At 44.2% G+C, this 20408-nt stretch overlaps 1 protein-coding gene across 1 annotated transcript in view; it reads left to right on the top strand.

Moving 5' to 3' along the window:
• The first annotated feature begins 2426 nt into the window (after positions 1-2426).
• Positions 2427-20408, top strand: part of Cdc5l (cell division cycle 5-like) — a 35736-nt gene continuing 17754 nt past the window's right edge. Inside the window, exons 1-10 of the mRNA XM_013019242.1 lie at positions 2427-2603; positions 5271-5374; positions 6719-6880; positions 8811-8938; positions 9875-9974; positions 12419-12637; positions 13852-13996; positions 14508-14696; positions 16495-16643; positions 19172-19334. Of these exons, the coding sequence (XP_012874696.1) occupies positions 2559-2603; positions 5271-5374; positions 6719-6880; positions 8811-8938; positions 9875-9974; positions 12419-12637; positions 13852-13996; positions 14508-14696; positions 16495-16643; positions 19172-19334 (1404 nt within the window). The 5' untranslated portion in view covers positions 2427-2558. The remainder of the gene's footprint in view (positions 2604-5270; positions 5375-6718; positions 6881-8810; positions 8939-9874; positions 9975-12418; positions 12638-13851; positions 13997-14507; positions 14697-16494; positions 16644-19171; positions 19335-20408) is intronic.

Genomic DNA, 20408 nt, shown 5'->3' with positions numbered 1-20408 from the left:
TTCAGCTCAAGGCTAGTGCTCTACCACTTGAGCCACAGCGCCACTTGTGGCTTTTTTTCTTTTTTGCTTATGTGGTGCTGAGGAATCGAACCCAGGGCCTCAGGCATGCAAGGCAAGCACTCTACCACTGAGCCATCTTCCCAGCCCCCTGCTAGAAATTTTATAGCAGTTGCTTGGTGGTGGTGGTCAATTTTTCAATTGGTGGGATTCCCCATCCTGACTGGTAAAACTAGGGTGATATGGTAAATGTTGACTATAGGGTTTTGGTTTCAACCATTCAGAGAGTGCATGTTCTGCATCTTGAAAATGGAGTCTGTGTGCTCAGAGGTGCCTTGGACAGTTGATAGGGCTGCTGTGTGTGTTGGCTATGCAATGCATGGGGCGGGGGGGGGGGCTCAATTTATGTGGTAGATATTTTTTTTTGGTTGATCGTGGGCCCTGAACTCTGGGCCTGAGTGCTCTCCCTGAGCTCTTCAGCTCAAGGCTAGTGCTCTACCACTTGAGCCACAGCGCCACTTCGGGCTTTTTTTTTCTGCTTATGTGGTGCTGAGGAATCGAACTCAGGACCTGATGCATGCAAGGCAAGCACTCTACCACTGAGCTACCTTCCCAGCCTCATGTGGTAGATATTAATGAAACTAAATTCCTTATAGTAGTGTGTAGATACTAAAGTGTCTTAAGAGGTACTTTCTTCTAGGGGCCACAAAAGTGACCACTTTATGTTATAGTTATGGCCACTATATAATGGTCTCTTTGAATGGGAAGAAGGCATCATGGCTTTTCAAATCTGAAAAGGCTCTGGGTCCAGCTCTGGATTCATTAGGACTCTTTAACAGTAATAAAGTCAGTTCCAATTGGTAAATGCCAAAAGGGGAACTAAATCATCAGAATGCAAGAATAAAGTAGCAACCAGGACTTGGGAACACACACCTAAGGTGTCTGATGTGGCTCGGATCTATTGCTATGTCTCTCCACTTTCTGCTCCTTTGAATGCATCTGTAACCTGCCTGCTTTCCATTGCAGTTTCCATAGTCTCAAAATGGTAGTATACAATTCCTGGGTAGTGGGGCTGGGAAGGTGGCTCAGTGGTAGAGCGCTTGCCTTGCATGCCTGAGGCCCTGGGTTCCATTCCTCAGCATCACATAAGCAAAAGGAAAAAAGCCGGAAGTGGTGCTGTGGCTCAAGTGGTAGAGCGTTAGCCTTGAGCTGAGGCACAGCGCCCGGGCCCCACGACCGGACCCCAAAACAAAAACAAAAACAATTCCTGGGTAGTATAAGCTAGAGGTTCAGCAGCCAACAGAGAGAGACCGGTTTCTGTTAGGTCCTGGTGTTGAAAATTCCGTTGATTTCTTAAGGAGGGGATCAACCAAATGGTCTCTGTGTGTGTGTGTGTGTGTTTGACGACGAGTAGGGGGAAGGGTAGGGGTAATGGTTATCCTATAAGGAAAGCATTGCAGACAGGTCCAGAGACAGGACTGTCACCACCAGTCACCATCAGCTGACAGCAGAGACAAGTGAAATGCGATTACAGATGACCACAGTTGCTCAACAGAAAACAGGGCTCTATTACATGCAAAAAGCCATTTCTCATTGCAAAGTAAACACCCCCACGTCCCCCCATCCCCCAAAAACCCAACCAACCCCAAACCCCAAAATGAATCAGAAAGTTCTTCGGCTCTTCCAGAAGGGACAAATGGCGAAATAAAATATAAAGAGGAATACAAAATATTCAGGTGCTTCGGGTCCACCCGGAGCATCCAGGAGGACACTGCAGGGGCCATCTCCGCGGGAGGCCGTGTGGGTAACCGAGAGGTGGCAGGGCGGAGAGGGTGAGCATCTCAGACTTGACGTGGGTAGTCACCATTCATGAACGAAGTATTCTCAGCTCGCCTTTTCCCATGGGGAAACAGAACACGGAGAACAGAGGTCAGATTCCAGCCCAGCCCGGCCAGGCCCGTTCACGCAGAGAAACCCCGCGGCGGGGCCGGGGCGGCAAAGCTCGGCACTAGTGTCTCTGTTTCACAGGCTGGAAAACTGAGCTGTCGAAGCGACTGCCTTTTCCTGGGTGTCTTCTGAATGAACTTTTGCTAAACCGCTCCGGAGAGCGCGACGTTCCTCAGCGAAGCTCCCCGCAGACCGAGCGAGCGGGACCGCCACGCTCCGTTCCCACCGTCGCCCGCCGCGTGACGTCACCACCAATCACAGTACAGTTTTCTCAGCCCGGCCCCGCCTACGCATCTCGCGAGAGCCGTCGTTTCCTCCAACCTGTCTCGGACATGCGCGCGGCGTGGGACGTTTTGGCCGGGAGCGGCTGATGCTTTTTGCCGACATCCGAAGGCTTGGACCGGGTACTTCTTTTCCCTCAGACAGAAAGATCTCGCGAGATTTACGGTTTCGCGTCTCTCCCCCCCCCCTCCCCGCGCCTGCGTCGATCACTTCAAAGCCGAAGGTCGCGTCTGAAGGAAGTGGCGGCGTCGCGTCCCGTCCCGTGACCGGAGCGCCGTTACTACTGCACCGAAGCTCCTCTCGGCTGCCTGCCGGGACCCCTCGCCGCCAAGATGCCTCGAATTATGATCAAAGGGGGCGTGTGGCGGAATACCGAGGTGAGTTCTCTTTTCCCGCCGTCCGCTGCCCTCCGCCGGGTCTGGTAGTTTGTGCGCACGCGCGCCACGGAGTCGGGGCGCCGACTCTGCCCTGTGGGGTCTGCGTGGGGGACCGCGAGGGCCAGCCCCGGGGTCGGGACGGCGTACACGGGGCTCGCGGGGCGCGTCCCGGGCCCGGACGGCGTGCCCGGGGCTCGCGGGGTGTGTCCGGGGCCTTGGCGGCGTGCCCCGGGGCCCGCCCGCGGTGCACGGGGGCCCGGATGGTGTGCCCGGGCTTCTCGGGCAGGCGTTGCGATTGCCCGCCGGGGTCGCCCGGCCCCACGCTGACTGGCGAACGGGGGACGCGCCCCCTCCCTGTCCCGGAGGAGCTCTGGGGCGGGGGGGACGGCACATCCGCCAGGGGTGGTTTTTCTGGGGGCCTCGCTCGCTCTCGACTTTAAGCAAGGTGTGCTTGCCTTTGATGAAAACACAGAGGAGTCTCTCCAGCCGCAGCCAGGCTTTTCTCTTGACTTCTTTGCAGAGTGGAAACAGCTTGTGTGCCAGGCTGGCGGAGCCCACCGATGCCTGCATCTCTGCTTATCTGTAACTTGTCTTTTCTCCCGATAAATTCCAAGGTCCTCCTCTTACCTTCCTGCCAGTCCGCCTTACCCTGGACAGAAGCCAGTCCAGAGAGACTGCCTTTCGTCCAAAGGCAGTGGGTAATGCCCTGGGTCCGCTGAAGGGCAGTCTAAAGCGGCCCAAGTAGAAGTTAGATTGCAGTGTCTTTTGTGTTTAGAGTGCATTGAATTTATCTCTTTCTGCAAAACACCTTTAGATGCACTTGTCTCGTTTATGTTTTGTACCTTCTTGAAATACCTTCTTGCTGGTTGGTGACCTTTATACCCTTCTGCAAGTCTAGTTCAGAAACACTTCTTGGAATCTTTGCCAAAGAATCATATCCTCAGTGGTCTCACTCATACTCCTTTCTCCATTTGTTGGAGTTTGCTTTGTCCTCTTTAAAGCGCTCCCCCCCCCCCCTTTCCTGGGGCTTGAACTGTGGGCCTGGGCACTGTCCCTAAGCTCTTTTTTTTTTTGCTCAAGGCTAGCACTCTACCTGAACCACATGAATCTGAAACACAGCTCCTCTTCTGGCTTATTTTTCCTATGATTAATTGGAAATAAGAGTCTCACAGACTTTCCTGCTTGTGCTGGCTTTGAACTGTGATCTTCAGTTCTCAGCCTGCTGAGTAGCTAGGGTTACAGGCATGAGCCACCAGTGCCCAGCCCTCACTTTTCTCAAGGAGATAATTGTATCTTTGCCTAGACCTCATTTTCCCAAAGGAGATAATCCTATCTCTTGTCCGATGAAATGAGTTTATACATTTGACAGGTATAACACAGTCCTGCATATAGTATGCTTTTCAGTAATTGGCAGCTCTGGTTCTTGGTTGCTTGGCAGATGTTTGGGAATAAAGCTAATAGGGTAGATACCTATTATATATATTTGGTTGAAGATGTATTGAAGTATAAGCAGAACTTGACTAAAGTTAGGAATGTTGTCAGTGAAAATGGCCTTAACTTGCAATGAGGAAGCTAGGATGTTTAAAGTTGAACACATGATTTCTTTCGTCTTTCTGTCTTTCTGTCCTTCCTTCCTTCCTTCCTTCCTTCCTTCCTTCCTTCCTTCCTTCCTTCCTTTCCCTCCCTCCCTCCCTTTCTCTCTCCCTCCCTCCCTTCCCTTCCCTTCCCTTCCCCTCCCCCCCTTTTTTTTTGCCAGTCCTGGGACTAGAACTCTGGGCCTGGGCACTGTCTGAGCTTCTTTTGACTTGAGCCACATTGGTACTGAGGAATTGAACCCAGGGCTTCATGGATGCTAGGCAAGCACTCTACCACTAAGCCACATTCCCAGCCCTGAACACATGATTTCTGAGGGAGAGACAAATGTGCACAAAATCTAGTAACAGGATTCCAAGGCAGTAGGCAAAGCTCTGCAGTATTTTATTGTTGATCTCTGCAGTGGAGAGTCTGAAACTCAAAGCCTGTAACTCGAGTCTAATATGGATAGAGCCTAAAAGTAAAATGTTCCAAATGCATTTACCTCTGGCTCTTATCATCCTTGGTGTCTTTGTCAGCTTGTCAGGCATTCTGTGTTGTGTTTGGTGCCTTGGTAAACTAGTATTTAGAAACAGTAGACTATGTGAGCTGATGGGATAGGTGGAGCTAATTTTTAGGTTAGGCCTGAGATGTGAATTCTTGGGTCATTGTGAGGGCTACTGGGTGGAGAGAAAGTACTATCCATAATAGCAGGCCCTAGTTGCTTCTTGAGGTTTGGATATGTCCTATTTAATTTTCCTTCCAAGAGCATAAGGCCTGGTTCAAGGTAGGTATCTGGGAAATGTTTTTTGGATGAACACATAAATGAATATATCTTTTTGAAGATAATGACAATACACATTGGAAAATAGTTTTTATTAATCTCTATCATAAAGTTTCTCAGATTGGACTGTTCCTTCTTCCGTTTGTGGAGGGATGTATATGTAAGTGTGGATAAAGTGAAAGGGTATCATGTCTGTGTGTGTACACATGCGTGTGTACATGTCTCTAGAGAAATCATATCAGAGTTGTTTTGTCTTTTTTTTACTTGAAGCTTTGTGATTGAATGTACTCTTTCTTTGGCAATTATTTTAGGATGAAATTCTGAAAGCAGCGGTAATGAAATATGGAAAAAACCAGTGGTCTAGGATTGCCTCACTGCTGCATAGAAAATCAGCCAAGCAATGCAAAGCCAGATGGTATGTACCAGTTAATAAGTAGAAAACACAAAGCAACCTTGATCATGAGTGAGAGCTCCTCTCAGTTCTTTGAATCTTCTAAGAAAAAACAAAAAGCAAAAAAACACCCCAAAACCCTGGCTTCCTGATATAACAGAAAGCATGGGGTAGGAGATAGGATTTCAGCTTAGCTGCTACTTGTTTCCTGTGTAGTCTTACACAAGCTGTTTTTCCTTCCCCTCCATCCTGCTCCAGTTTTCTCCCAATTTGGCATAATAACTTTTGGCACTGACTGACGGAGATATGAAGCCCCATCTAAATGAGTTCATGTGTTTGCGAGTGCCTTGTGAAGCGTAAAAATCTTCCAGGGACAGATGGGTCCCAGCTTAAAAGAAGATTACAGTCCAGATGTTTGTGAATTGGTTGTTTTAGGACTTATTTTCATAAAGAAATAAGCAATAATGATTAATTTTTTTAGGCAACCATATAATAAATAGTTGTTTCCCTTTAATAGAGTCAAAACACTTTGTACTTTCTACACTAAAATATATCGGAACACATTAAAACACTTCCATCTATGGCTCATCTTTTACATCACAGGGTAATGACACATTCAGCTATTTACCTATGCTCTTATCATGCATGATCTGGTCCCAGCCCTAGCCCCAGCTAGCTGCTACAAGGAATATACTTTGGATTATACAGTAGTGACCCAACTTCCTATGTGGGAAAGTGGCAGAATGCAGAGATTAGAGTATAAAGAGGCTCATGATTCTAAGGCTGAATATGTGGTTCTTGTTTCTTTCTGTTAGTGATGCTTAGTTGTGAGGAGTTAGGTCCATTTTGCCAGCCTCTTATATCTGGCTAAGTACTGGACAGAAAAGGTGGGTGGGGTGGACATTTGGAAAGACAGGATGCTATAGTACTTTTACTTAAATTTAAAAGCATATAAAAATACATACAATATTGAAAAGTATCTAATAGTTGTAAGTCAAATGCTTGAAAGAAGTCAAGTTGTTAGACAATCACACTGAGAAAGTAAGAAGACTGTAAAAAATAATGAGGTGACAGTGTCTTTTTCTACATAGTTTTCTACATAGTTTCCAAACCTCTTACAAAATAAATGAAAAAGGTAATTGAAAAAGATCATTTTAGGCAAATCACCTTTTTCTTTGTCTTGCATAATTACAGTGTAGTAGAGTGAGATCAGTTTAATGTTATAGTGCATATTCTGTTGTCTAAAGAGTAATTTTAGTCATTAAAGGATAGGAGCATCTTTTTAAACAGTACAAGTCAGAATATCTAATATGTACACTGGATATACTAGTAATTTATTAAAGTATGAATATGGTATCTTTTAATTAGGTATGAGTGGCTAGATCCAAGCATTAAAAAAACAGAATGGTCCAGAGAAGAAGAGGAGAAACTTTTGCACTTGGCCAAGTTGATGCCAACTCAGTGGAGGACCATTGCTCCCATCATTGGAAGAACAGCAGCCCAGTGCTTGGAACACTATGAGTTTCTCCTGTAAGTAATCTTCAGAAGCAAATTAAAATATGTGTTTATGTTAATGAGGCTGAAGAAACATCTAGCATTTTCTGTCTTTAAATTTTTAACTATAAATGTTACTAAAGCCAGAGAAACATTTCTTTATTCCAAATGTCATATGCTTGCAAAATCTTCTGTTACTTAGGTTTTTTTTTGTTGTTGGTTGTAGGGACTTGAACTCAGGGCCTGAGTGCTGCCCCTGAGCTTTTTTTTTTCTTTTTTTCTTTTTTGTCTGTTGGGGGGCTGAACTTGGCCTGGGCGCTGTCCCTCAGCTCTTCAGCTTAAGGCTAGCACCCTAGCAGTTGAGCCACAGCGCCACTTCTGGCTTTTTTCTGCTTATGTGGTACTGAGGAATTGAACCCAGGGCCTCATGCATGCAAGGCAAGCGCTCTACCACTGAGCCACCTTCCCAGCCTCCCCTCTCCCCTCCCCCCGCCCCCCAGCTTTTTTTGCTCAAGGCTAGCGTTCCACCACTTGGAGCCGCAGCGTGGCTTCTGGTTTTCTGATGGTTAATTGGAGATAGGAGTCTCATGGACTTTCCTGTTCGGTCTGGCTTTGAACCTTGATCCTCAGATCTCAACCTTCTGAGTAGCTAGGAGTATAGGAGTAAGCCACCAGCACCTAGCTTGCTTTGGTTATTTTATTTTATTTTATTTATTTTTTGTTGGTCCTGGGGCTTGAACTTTGGGCCTGGACACTGTCCCTGAGCTCTTGAGATCAAGGCTAGCACTCTACCACTTGAGCCACAGTGCCACTTCCGATTTTCTGGTGGTTAACTGGAGATAAGAGTCTCACAGACTTTCTTCCCTGATCTGGCTTTGAACCATGATCCTCAGATCTCAGCCTTCTGAGTAGATAAAATTATAGGTGAGAGCCACTGGTGCCCAGCTTGGTTATTTTTTTTTTTAAATATAATTTTATTTTATTTGTGAACATACTGTACAGAGGGGTTACAATTACATGGGCAGGATAATGCGTACATTTCTTACCACAGCTTGGTTATTTTTAAATAGGGTCTTGAACTTTTGCTCAGGCCTAGCTCTGATCATGATCCCTCTACCTCTGCCTCCAGAGTTCATGGTTTGTTTGTAACTGTGTTTCTATTTGTGTGGTTGTAGTGTGTGTGTGTGTGTGTGTGTGTGTGTGTGTGCGTGCGTGTGCGTGCGTGCGTGCCAGTACTGGGGCTTGAACTAGGGGCCTTGTGCTCTTGATTTTTTTTTTTTCCAGAGTTCATGGTTTGTTTGTAACTGTGTTTCTATTTGTGTGGTTGTTGGTGTGTGTGTGTGTGTGTGTGTGTGTGTGTGTGTATGCATGCCAGTACTGGGGCTTGAACTCTTGAACTAGGGGCCTTGTGCTCTTACTTGATTTTTTTTTTTTTGCTCCAGGCTCTTGAACCATACTTCTACTTCCATCTACTGTATTTATGACTAAGTTGCTGCTTGGATTCTGTTACATAGTGAATAGAAATATTGAAATTAGAGGATTTTTTTTTTTTGTGTGTGTGTGTGATGCAGGTATTTTGGCTTGAACTTGGTGTCATGCTTTCTTGCTTGGTTTGCTTGCTCAAAACTGGTGCTCTACCACTTGTATCACATCTTCATCCTATTTTTTTTTCTTTGTTGATTAATTAGAGATGGAGTTTCATAGACTTTTTTTTTTTGTCCAGGTTGGCTTTGAACTTTGGTCCTTTTATCTCAGCTACTAAGAGCTAGGATCACAGGTGTGAGCCACCAGTGTCATACTGAAATGAGAGAATTTTAATACCGTTTCTTTCAGAGAAAGCAATGGTAGAAATGCTTTATGTTGTTAAGGTCTATATATAAGGTTTTTTGGGAAAAAAAAAGTTTTAGAGCTAGGCAATCTGGTAATTCTAATATTAAATGACTTACTCATCTGGGTTTTTTCCTAGGGACAAAACTGCCCAGAGGGACAATGAAGAGGAAACCACAGACGATCCACGAAAGCTTAAACCTGGAGAAATAGATCCAAATCCAGAGACAAAACCAGCACGACCCGATCCAATTGATATGGATGAGGGTATGTGTGTGCCTGTGAGGAAATGCCTTCTTTTCAAGATTTGTCAGACTTTTTAAACCTTTCAGTTCTCTCTTGAAATACTGTGACTTTAAAATCCTGATCCTGCTAATAGTTGTTACTTTTAGACTCTTTCTAGATCTCTCTCTCTCTCTCTCTCTCTTTTTTTTTTGTCATGGGGCTTGAACTCTGGGCCTGGGCGGGTCCCCAAGCTCTTCAACTCAAGGCTAGCGCTCTACCACTTGAGCTACAGCGCTACTTTCAGTTTTCTGTTGGTTCATTGGACATAAGAGTCTCAGGGAATTTCTTGCCTGGACTGGCTTTGAACCATGATCCTCAGATCTCTGCCTCCTGATTAGCTAGGATTATAGGCACTGGGCCCAAATCTCTATCTTTCCAAGTCTTTTCTATTATGGAATAGTTGCTTTCCCATCCCCTCTTCCCTGTTTCTCTCTCCCCTTTCTTTTTTTTTTGGAGACGGTGTATGCTATTGTTCAGGCTGGCCTAGAACTTGAGGTCCTCTGCCTCAGGATTGCTGCTGTTTTATCCCCACACCCAGCTAGAATAGTTGTTCCTTTTGGCCAGTACACCTCCAACTTCCGTTTTTTTTTTGGTTGTTGTTGATCATGGGGCTTGAACTCTTTTCCTGGGCGCTGTCCCTCAGCTCTTCAGCTCAAGGCTAGCGCTCTACCACTTGAGCTACAGCGCCACTTGCGGTTTTCTGTTGGTTTATTGGAGATAAGAGTTTCATGACTTTCTTGCCCCAGCTGGCTTTGAACAGATCCTCTCAGCCTCCTGAGTAGCTAGGATTACGGGCATGAGCTGCCAGTGTTCAGCTTAATTTTCTTTTTTTAGGCTTTTAGACACTATGATGTAGTGTCTATATGACATAGCTTGTTTATGTTACAGAGGAACATGGTTTTTCTTTTCTTTTTGCAGATGAACTCGAGATGCTTTCTGAAGCTAGAGCTCGCCTGGCAAATACTCAGGGAAAGAAGGCCAAGAGAAAAGCAAGAGAGAAGCAGTTGGAAGAAGCAAGGTAGGTTTCTCTTTCCATGTTCATGGTCCTTGTCCTTAGATCCAGTAAGGCATGATTAATTGACCTTGTTTGGTGAATAGTAATCTCAATTATCCAATTCTTGTTTTTCTGATATTTAGCCCTGGTGCTGCTTTATATTTTTTGTGGAACTGGGGATGGACTTTTGATTTTCATGCTCACTTGTTTTTTTCTCTACCCATTTTATTTATTTATTTATTTATTTTTTGGGTCCGGTTGTGGGGCCTGAACTCTGGGCCTGGGCACTGTCCCTCAGCTCTTCAACTCAAAGCTACCGCTCTACCACTTGAGCCACAGAGTTACTTCCGACTTTTTTCTTTTTGCTTATGTGGTGCTGAGGAATCGAACCCAGGGCCTCATGCATGCAAGGCAAGCGCTCTACCACTGAGCCACCTTCCCAGCCCCCTCTACCCATTTTAGATTAGTTATAGAAAAATATACATATTTTGAAAATTTTGTGAGTCATGACAGACGTACTATGTTTCCCCCACTCTGTGGTGTTTGGTTTGCTGTGGCACCTTGGCCACACAAGGCTGTGTGAATTTTGCACGGCTGCCAGCTAGTTACTCTCCTTGATTAGTCGGGCAGGCACTGGCTGGGAAACTGCCATCACTTCTGAACAGAGAGGGAGTTAATGAGCTTTGAACCCACTTTAGTTTTTTTTTTTTTAGTCAGTCCTGGGGCTTGAATTCAGGGCCTGGGCATTGTCCCTGAACATTTTTGGGTCAAGGCTAGCACTCTACCACTTGAGCCACAGTGCTAATTCCGGCGTGTGTGCGTGTGTGTGTGTGTGTGTGTGTGTACCACTTGAGCCACAGTGCTAATTCCGGCGTGTGTGTGTGTACCACTTGAGCCACAGTGCTAATTCCGGCGTGTGTGTGTGTGTGTGTGTGTGTGTGTGTACCACTTGAGCCACAGTGCTAATTCCGGCGTGTGTGTGTGTGTGTGTGTGTGTGTGTACCACTTGAGCCACAGTGCTAATTCCGGCGTGTGTGTGTGTGTGTGTTGTGTGTGTGTTATTGAGGAATGGAACCCAAGACTTCATGCATGCTAGGCTAGCATTCTACCACTGAACCACAGTCCCAGCCTCATAGAAATAAATGTCTGTCTAAAAATTGAGCTAAAGTAGTCATTGCCTTTAACCATGATTTTCTCTATCTCTTTCTTATTTTTTTTTGGCTAAACCCATGATTGCTACCAAATAAGTTAATTTTCGGAGCTAGGCAAGTATTCTGCCAACAACCTTTGACATCCTTTCCTTGACTACCTCGGGCTGTTTTCTGTATTTTTTTCCAGCAGTGTCCTGGGGATCCACAAGTGGATCCAATCCAGTTAGGGTCATATGAAGGGATAATTCTTGAGAATTATTTGAGATTTGTTCTGACTCCAAGAGGGCTCCTCCCTCCTACCTTTCAGTTTCTCTTTGGCAAATGAGTCACCTTCCGTTTTGCCTTTATCTCCAATGAATGGCTCTATCAGTTCCTTCCCACTTGCCTTTTACCACTACATGCACTGTATTAGGAGTGCCCAGTGCACTGTTGCAAATGAAGTCAGTTCCTGTTGAAAGAAGTTTGGAACTTTCTGTTCTCTGTCCTTCTTTCCCAGAGCCTGTGTTCTTGCTGGTCCATGTGGCTTGGCATTTCTTCCTCCTGCCCTAGTGGGGGTAGGGAGTGGGCAGGAAGTAGGGAAGGAGGATGGGGGGAGAAGAGAGGGTATAGGGCTCTGCAACTGCTATGCTATTACTTATTTTCACTTACCTTTTTTTAAAACTCCTGTTGGAATGAGTTTTGGAAAATCTTTACCTAAGGTTCTTTATAGTCTTACTACTGAACCTCATATTTATTACAAATCTTTTTTTCTTTTCAGTTTAATTTTACAATTTTGTTATAGTGCTGCAGTTAAAAAACATCTCAAAGCCGGGTGTGGTGGCTCATGCCTATAATCCTAGTTAAGCAGGAGGCTGAGATCTGAGGAATGCGGTTCAAGACCAGCCCAGGCAGGAAAGTCTGTGAGACTCTTATCTCCAATTAACCACCAGAAAACCGGAAGTGGCACTGTGGCTTAAGTAGTAGAGCACTCGACTTGAGCTGAAGAGCAGAGGGACAGTGCTTAGGCCCAGAGTTCAAGCCCCATGACTGAAAAAAAAAATCTCAAAACTAGTGATTTCCTTTGACAATTATTTAACTTAGTAAGTACATTCTCATCCAAAGAGAAGCTACAAATTTTCTATGGTTGTCTCTGGCTTTTCCATTTGCTTTTTTCTATTCTTTAAGTCAAAACTTGGGTTTGGTGAATGATATGAGGTGAGGGCTTAAATGAGTATTTCTTTCTCCCAAAAACCAGATAGTTTTCTTAACTTTGGTGAGTGATCATTGTCGGCCCATAGTAAGTGATATTCTGGGTGGTTTTGTATTCTCTTTATTCAGGCGTCTTGCTGCTCTTCAAAAAAGACGAGAACTTCGAGCAGCTGGTATAGAAATTCAGAAGAAAAGAAAAAAGAAGAGAGGAGTTGATTATAATGCTGAGATTCCATTCGAAAAAAAGCCTGCTCTTGGTTTTTATGATACCTCTGAGGAAAACTACCAGGCCCTTGATGCAGATTTCAGGAAACTAAGACAACAGGATCTTGATGGGGAGCTAAGATCGTGAGTTTCTTTTGGATTTTGGAAATAAATATATAACAGGATTTTTTTTTAAGTTCTAAGTATTGTCTTTGTCCAAACTAGAATATTATTTAGCCTGATGGGTACTGGTTATCCTTCTGTCTCTTTAATGGGCTTAATTTTGTGGGAAAGCCAGTGACCCTGGCTGTCATGTTTTTAGCACAGAATGCTGTATGTATGGCCCTTGAATCACAGTTCTCTCAGTTGACTGTCTACTCACTGACCACATCTTAACATTTATGTGTACATTGTGAACAGATGAAGTGTTTACAATGGAAGAAATCTTCCTAAACATATTCTGATCCTAGCTGCTCAGGAGGCTGAGATCTGAGGATTGCAATTCAAGCCAGCCTGGGCAAGGAAAGTCTGTTTAGACTCTTATCTCTAATTAACCACCAGAAAACTGGAAGTGGCGCTGTGGCTCAAGTGGTAGAGCGCTGGCCTGGAGCTGAAGAGCTCAGGGCTGACAGTGCTCAGGCCCAGAATTCAAGCCTCATGGCCAACCAGAAAAATGAAAACCAAAACCATATTCTGGTTCCTTTTTTTTAAATGCCTGTCTTGGGGCCTGAACTCAGGGCCTAGGTGTCATCCCTGTGCTGCTTTTGCCTAAGGTTGGCACTGTGCCACTTGAGCCATATCACCACTTCTGACTTTTTATCAGTAGTTTATTAAAGATAAGAGTCTCATGGACTTTTAGCACAGGATGGCTTTGAACCATGACCTCAGATCTCAGCCTTCTGAGTAGCTAAAATTACAGGAGTGAGCCATCGGCATCTGGCTGTACTCGATGTTTCTTAATAGACATTATTCTAATTTGCAATCTTCATAGGGAGCAATTTAATGTGCATTTTAGAAAATCTTTTTTTTTTTTTAATTTATTTTTTGTTTCTTTGCCAGTCCTGGGGCTTAACTCAGAGACTGGGCACTGTCCCTGAGCTTTTTTTTTCTGCTCAAAGCTAATACTCTACCACTTGAGCCACAGTACCATTTTGGCTTTTTCTGTTTATGTGGTACTGAGGAATCGAACCCAAGGTTTCATGCATGCTAGGCAAGTAGTCTACCACTAAACCATGTTCCCAGCCCAGAAAATCTTTTTTTGTTGCCTTAGTTATTCCCATAAGACAAAGATTGTTTAGAGGTTATGAATATGGCATCTAATGTTAATTGCTTATGCATAACTTCCTGATTTATGGCAGTGAAAAAGAAGGAAGAGATAGGAAAAAAGACAAACAGCACTTGAAAAGAAAAAAGGAATCTGATTTACCATCAGCAATTCTTCAGACCAGTGGAGTTTCTGAGTTTACTAAAAAAAGAAGCAAACTAGTACTTCCTGCCCCCCAGGTAATTTGATTAAAGTAGTATTTTCATCTTGTGAATTTATATGCTTATCTCATTGTTTGGATTTACGTGGTATTTCATTTATTTGGCAATTGAGGGCCTATGTAACAGGCGTGTCTTGAGTACTCTTAAAATATTCACAGTACAGTGATGAGCCACCTATCAAAATCAGTCATTGTGATGGGTTGAGAAATAAGAACACTCCTCTGTGAGAGTTCTCATAGTTTGTGGTGGTTAGAAGTAATCATTATTGGCCAGTGTTTTGAGTAATTAATTGGAGATGAGAAGCTCATGGGAATTTTTCTGCCTGGACTGGCTTTGAACTAAGATCCTCAGAGCTCAGCCTTCTGAGTAGCTAGAATTAGAGGTGTGAGCCACCAGCACCTTGTTAATTAAACAAAAAGTATCTTTAAGTAGTTGTACAAAGGAGTTGCCAATTAGGTGAATGTTTTTATTTTTCTGTTACATTTTAAAACCACAGGTAGTAAGGACTTTGATGATTGTGTTCTTCCAGATTTCAGATGCAGAGCTCCAGGAGGTTGTGAAAGTAGGGCAAGCAAGTGAGATGGCGCGTCAGACTGCTGAGGAGTCTGGCATAACAAACTCTGCATCCAGCACTCTTTTGTCTGAGTACAATGTCACCAACAACAGCATTGCTCTTAGGACCCCGAGAACACCAGCTTCGCAGGACAGAATTCTGCAGGTATGGTGTCACATATCTTTCACTTGGTTTATTGTCCTTAAAAGTGTCAATAAAGAGGACTAAGTAGTTCTTTTTGGATCAGCAGTTTGAAGCTGATTCCTGAATGCATAGACATCTGAGGGCATTTATTTCTGTGGTAAAGAAGTGAAGTCAGTTGATTACTGGTTACTTCAGGAACTGTGTACTTCAGATGTCATTTCTTCATCCTTTGATTTATAACTTTTGAAGCTAGCCCTTCCCTTCTCTGGTCCTTTCTACCTGTTAGCAAAGCACCACACCTTAATGTTTCACATTGCCTAGTAATCCTAGAAGAAAGTCATATGTGTGATTAGGAAATAGTGAATTTTCAAACTTCTTTGTGTTCCTGTAACAGTATGCCAGCAGCACCACATTCCCCTCCTCCATCACACCAGCCACAGCTTGTGTTTCCAGAATATCTGCAAATACTGTTGTTTCTCCATTAAAAAAATAATGTCTTTATTGTACAAAGGAGTTGCCAGTTAAGTGAATCTCTTATTTTATTTTTCTGTTATACTTTTTTGAGATGGTAGCTGTGAGAAAGTTTGGGAAATGTGGAGAAGAGAACGTCTCCTTTAGTTTACTGCGTGCTCTGGTCCTTTGACTTAGCTTGCTTCACATAGTCTAATGCTGTCCAGTTGGACCAGTGGAGTGGAGCAGAGGCCTGGGAGCTTACTTCCTAGATGAGTGCCTGTGGACATGGAATTTGTGGGCAGGAGTGGAACGGAGTCAGCAATACAATTTCAGATCCTTGATTCAAGAGTTAAATAGTTGTGGAAGGCTTAGTGAGAAAAACAGTTGATCTCCTTATCACTCGCTCCAGAGGCCCCTGTTACTATATTGTTTTATTCTTTTAAATATTTTGTGCTGTGCTGGGGGTTAAACTAAGAATCTTACACATGCCAAGCAAGTGCTTAACCACTGAGCCAATCATAATTGTGGTTGAGGTGAGAGGATGTAATGAGTACATACTGAGTACAGAGGACGGAGGACTCATTGATTCTGAGTAGTCTGTTCTGCCTAAAGAGGTCAAGCATGACTTCTGAAAGGAACATGAACCTAGGAGCCTTGTGGTGGGCTACTTGGAGTATCTTAACTTTCCAGGAGACTTAGAGATGCTATGAAGATTAGATAAGGAATTAGTGATGAAGCCAAACTAAAACCTAGGTGTTCTGACATTGACCTCAGCTGGCATTGGGGAACTTGCATTCTTGGCACCTTGCATTTGTAAAGAGAGATGGCACAGCTAGTAGAAGATTTTAGAAGGTTTTGGGCAGTGGCAGTTCCCTATGTGAGTTTGCAACAGCATAACTTGACAGGTACACTTTATTTAGCACCTCTGATGTGCTGTCTTCTGTTGCCAGAGGAATGGAAATACTGAAATTTGCCATGGCCCAGTATTCATTTTCTCTGTTGGTTTACTTTTTCTTTTTTTTGCTGGGGGTGGGGTGGGGGTGGGGTTGTCAGTTGTGTGGCTTGAATTCAGGGCTTGGGCACTGTCTCAGCTCTTTTGCTCAAGGGTAGCTCTCTACCACTTTAAGCTACAAATCTACTTCTGGTTTTTGAGTAGCTAATTGGATAAGAATTTCATGGGGCTTTCTGCCTGGGTTGGCTTTGAACTGTGATCTTCAGATCTCAGCCTTCTGAGTAGCTAGGATTACAGGTGTGAGCCATGAGCACCTGGCTCTATTGGTTTTCATTGAGAAGATGTGAAAGAATTTTTGTCTGTTTCAAAATTTGTAAACTGTTAAACGTGCTTCTTTGTGTTCTTGTTAATCAGGAGGCCCAGAACCTCATGGCCCTGACCAACGTGGACACCCCCTTAAAAGGTGGACTGAACACCCCCTTGCATGAGAGTGACTTCTCTGGTGTGACTCCACAGCGGCAAGTGGTGCAGACTCCCAACACAGTTCTTTCTACCCCATTCAGGTATTGCGAGAACGAGTGCGGGTTTTTTTTATTGTGAAAATACTGTACAGAGAGGTTACAATTACATGGGCAAGATAATGAGTACATTTCTTATCAAGCATTGTAGCCTCCTCCTTTGTTTCCCCTTCCTATCCCATCCTCCCCCCACCCCCTACCCAACCCTCCTCCCCCCAATGAGTGCATTCTATATTTTAGAAAACCTTGAATCTATGGACTAGGGCAGCATGTTTATTTCGTAATGTTGACAGAATAGAAATAAATGTTCTGTTTGCCTTTCTGATTTCTACTTACTTCTCATAATAAATCATATAATAGTATTAAGGAAATGGTTCAATACTAGAACTTCTTTAAGGCTTCAGTTTGTTTTGCAGTATGTTTTTATTTTTATTATTTTAATATCAGTTGTGGGGCTTGAACTTGGCCTGGATGTTGTCTCTGAGTTGTTTTTTTTATTATTAATTTTTGGCTAGTTGTGGGGCTTGAATTTAGGGCCTGGGCACTGTCCCTGAGCCCCTTTGTGCTCAAGGCTAGTGCTCTACTACTTGAACTGCAGTGCCATTCCAGGTTTTGAGTGGTTAATTGGAGATAAGTATCTTATGGGGGCTGGGTGCTGGTGGCTCACACCTGTAACCTAGCTATTCAGGAGGCTGAGATCTGAGGATCTTGGTTCAAAGCCAGCCTGGGCAGGAAAGTCCGTGAGACTCTTATCCCCAATAAACCATTAGAAAACCGGAAGTGGTGCTGTGGGTCAAGCGGTAGAGCACTTGCCTTGAGCTGAAGAGTACAGGGACAGCACTCAAGGCCCACACCGACCAAAAAAAAAAATCTTATGGGTGGGGAACTTTCCTGCCCGAGCTGGCTTTGAACCACGATCCTCAGAGCTCAGCCTCCTGAGTAGCTAGGATTACAGAATAGAGTCTAACTGGGTAATAGCCCTGGAGGTAATTGCAAGTGGCAGTTAGCATTTTCTAGTGAAGCAGAGGAGGGCCAGGGGGAAGAGGGAAATTGAGAGAGCTTGAAGGAGACCGAACAAGAGTGAGTGGCCCAGCAGAGAGATTAGGTCAGCTAGAAAGAAGAAAGAGGTGTGAACACAACAGGATTGAATTGATAAGGCCTGGTCTCTGTCATTAAATGCTGGTATCCTAGAGCAGAGAAAGATAATTTCTACTTCGTAGTAGAGCAGGAAGGAGTAATGCAGGTTGGGAGCTTCCTGAAAAGTGACTTCACAGCTAGGCTTGATTCCATAGGCTGGCATGGGGTGATGGCTTCCTGGGTATAGTACAGCATCAGCAAAGGTTGGGAGCTGTGAGAGCCTAGGCCTGGCAGTGGAACTTCCTATATCGAATGGGGATTTTTCTTTGTAGGAATCTTTTTTTTGGTTGGTTGTGGGGTTTGAACTCTGGGCCTGGGCGCTGTCCCTCAGCTCTTCAGTTCAAGGCGAGTGCTCTACTGCTTCACCGCTTGAGCCACAGTGCCACTTCCGGTTTTCTAGTGGTTTATTGGAGATAATAGTCTCTTGGACTTTCCTGCCTGGGCTGGCTTTGAACCTTGATCCTCAGATCTCAACCTCTTGAGTAGCTGGGATTACAGATGTGAGCCACCGGCACTCGGCTTCTTTGTAGGAATCTTTTAAGATATAAATGTCACAGAGGCAAGTCATATTAAAATGGAATTTCAGCTTATTAAGCACTTAATGTTTGATGTTTACTTGTAAGTGTTTGGATGTCCTTGTGGGTTGTTGTTCAGTAGAGAAAGCCCTTCAGGCTGGTTCATGTGTACTTGATAGCACAATCAAGAAGCACTGGCAGCCAGTCCCTATATCACATTCAGTGTTTCTTGAGAGCCTAATTGCTGTTTTTTTGTGTATGTCTTATTTCTCAACTAGATTGTAAGCTCCTTGGGGGCAGGGACCATGTCTTAAACGATTACTTCACCTCTCGGGAACAGCTGTCTGACAGCACCATCAATGTGGATCCCAGCCAAGATACAGGAAGTAAGCAAACAAAACATAAGAAAGGCTTTGAACAATTAAAATACAAGGTGCAAAGTCTGTGGGCTGTATTGCTGGGAGAGTCTCCAAGTCGTCACATGTGCTTACTTATATGAGATTCTGTAAACGTGGTGGTTGGTTTCCAGATACAAAGTAAAGGGGTGACCCACTTAAATTACATTAAGTACTGATGTCAGTGACCTGACAGGGAACAACTTGGTTGGTGAAAGTCATCCAGGATCACTACCTCTCCTTAGCCATCCTAAGGTATCAAATGAAGGTTGAAATGATATTGGGTGGACCTATTTAGGAAGGCAAGAAAATGTCAAGTATAAAGACTATTGGAAGTCAGTAAATATATTACATGTAAAGACCGTGCTCACTAGTTTGAACTTATATCATAGTATAAAGAATAATGTAAAATAAGAGAAGTTTTGGGATGTTTTATTTCTCTTCTGCATTTCCTGTGAAATAATTTATGTGAAAAAATTTGCAAATATGTGTGGCACTCTTACTAACTGGAATTTCTGTTTTCAAGGACTCCTTCTAATGGAGCTGAAGGGCTGACTCCCCGGAGTGGAACCACCCCCAAGCCTGTGACAAACTCTACCCCTGGTCGAACTCCACTTAGAGACAAATTAAACATTAACCCAGAGGATGGAATGGCAGATTACAGTGATCCCTCTTATGTGAAGCAGATGGTAAATATCAGTTCCCTTTCTATGTGCACACACGCGTGCGCGCTTTTGGTAGGACTGGAACTTGAATATTGGTAAGAGCTGAAAGTAATGCTCTTGTATCTCTTACTGACTTTTGTCATTTACTAATTAATACTTCCTTTTACGAAGGATACATTTGTTTTACTTTTCTATTTCTTTTTTTTTTTTGGTTGGTTGTGGGGCTTGAACTCTGGGCTTGGGCACTCTTCCTGTGCTCTTCAGCTCAAGGCGAGCGTTCTACCACTTGAGCCATAGAGCTACTTCCTATTTCTTTTTCTTTTTTTTTTTTTTTTGGTCTGTTGTGGGCTTGAACTCTGGGCCTGGGCCTGGGCCTGGGCGCTGTCCCTCAGCTTTTCAGCTCAAGGATAGCAATCTACCACTTGAGCCACAGCACCACTTTCAGCTTTTTCTGCATATGTGGTGCTGAGGAATCGGATCCAGGGCCCATGCATGCAAAGCAAGCACTCTACCAACTGAGCTACCTTTCCAGCCCCTACTTTTCTATTTCTATAAATTAAGTCTTGAGTTTCAAATATCTCATAAATCGATTTTCAACCTGAATTTTTCTGAAATTATTATTATTATTATTTTTTTTGGGTCCGGTCGAAGGCCTGAACTCTGGGCCTGGGCGCTGTCCCTCAGCTCTTCAGCTCAAGGCTAGTACTCTACCACTTGAGCCACAGCACCACTTCCAGCTTTTTTCCTTTTGCTTATGTGGTGCTGAGGAATCGAACCCAGGGCCTCATGCTTGCAAGGCAAGCGCTCTACCATTGAGCCACCTTCCCAGCCCCTTCTGAATTATTTTGTATGTTTAGGAGAACCTAGAACTCAAAGCTAATTATAAAAATTAAGTTTTAAGCTGGGCTCACGCCTGTAATCCTAGCTATTCAGGAGGCTGAGATCTGAGTATTGTGGTTTGCAGCCAGCCCAGACAGAAAAGTCCCTATGAAACCCTCACCCCTACCCCCCCAGTTGTAGGACTTGAACTCTGGGCCTGAGCGCTGTCCCTCAGCTCTTTACCTCAAGGTGAGCACTCCACCACTTGAGCCACAGCAC

Source organism: Dipodomys ordii, unplaced genomic scaffold (genome assembly GCF_000151885.1).
Source record: "Dipodomys ordii isolate 6190 unplaced genomic scaffold, Dord_2.0 Scaffold44, whole genome shotgun sequence".
Taxonomy (NCBI): domain Eukaryota; kingdom Metazoa; phylum Chordata; class Mammalia; order Rodentia; family Heteromyidae; genus Dipodomys; species Dipodomys ordii.
The sequence above is the reverse complement of the archived record's forward strand: the minus strand, read 5'-3'. Positions and strand labels throughout refer to the sequence as shown.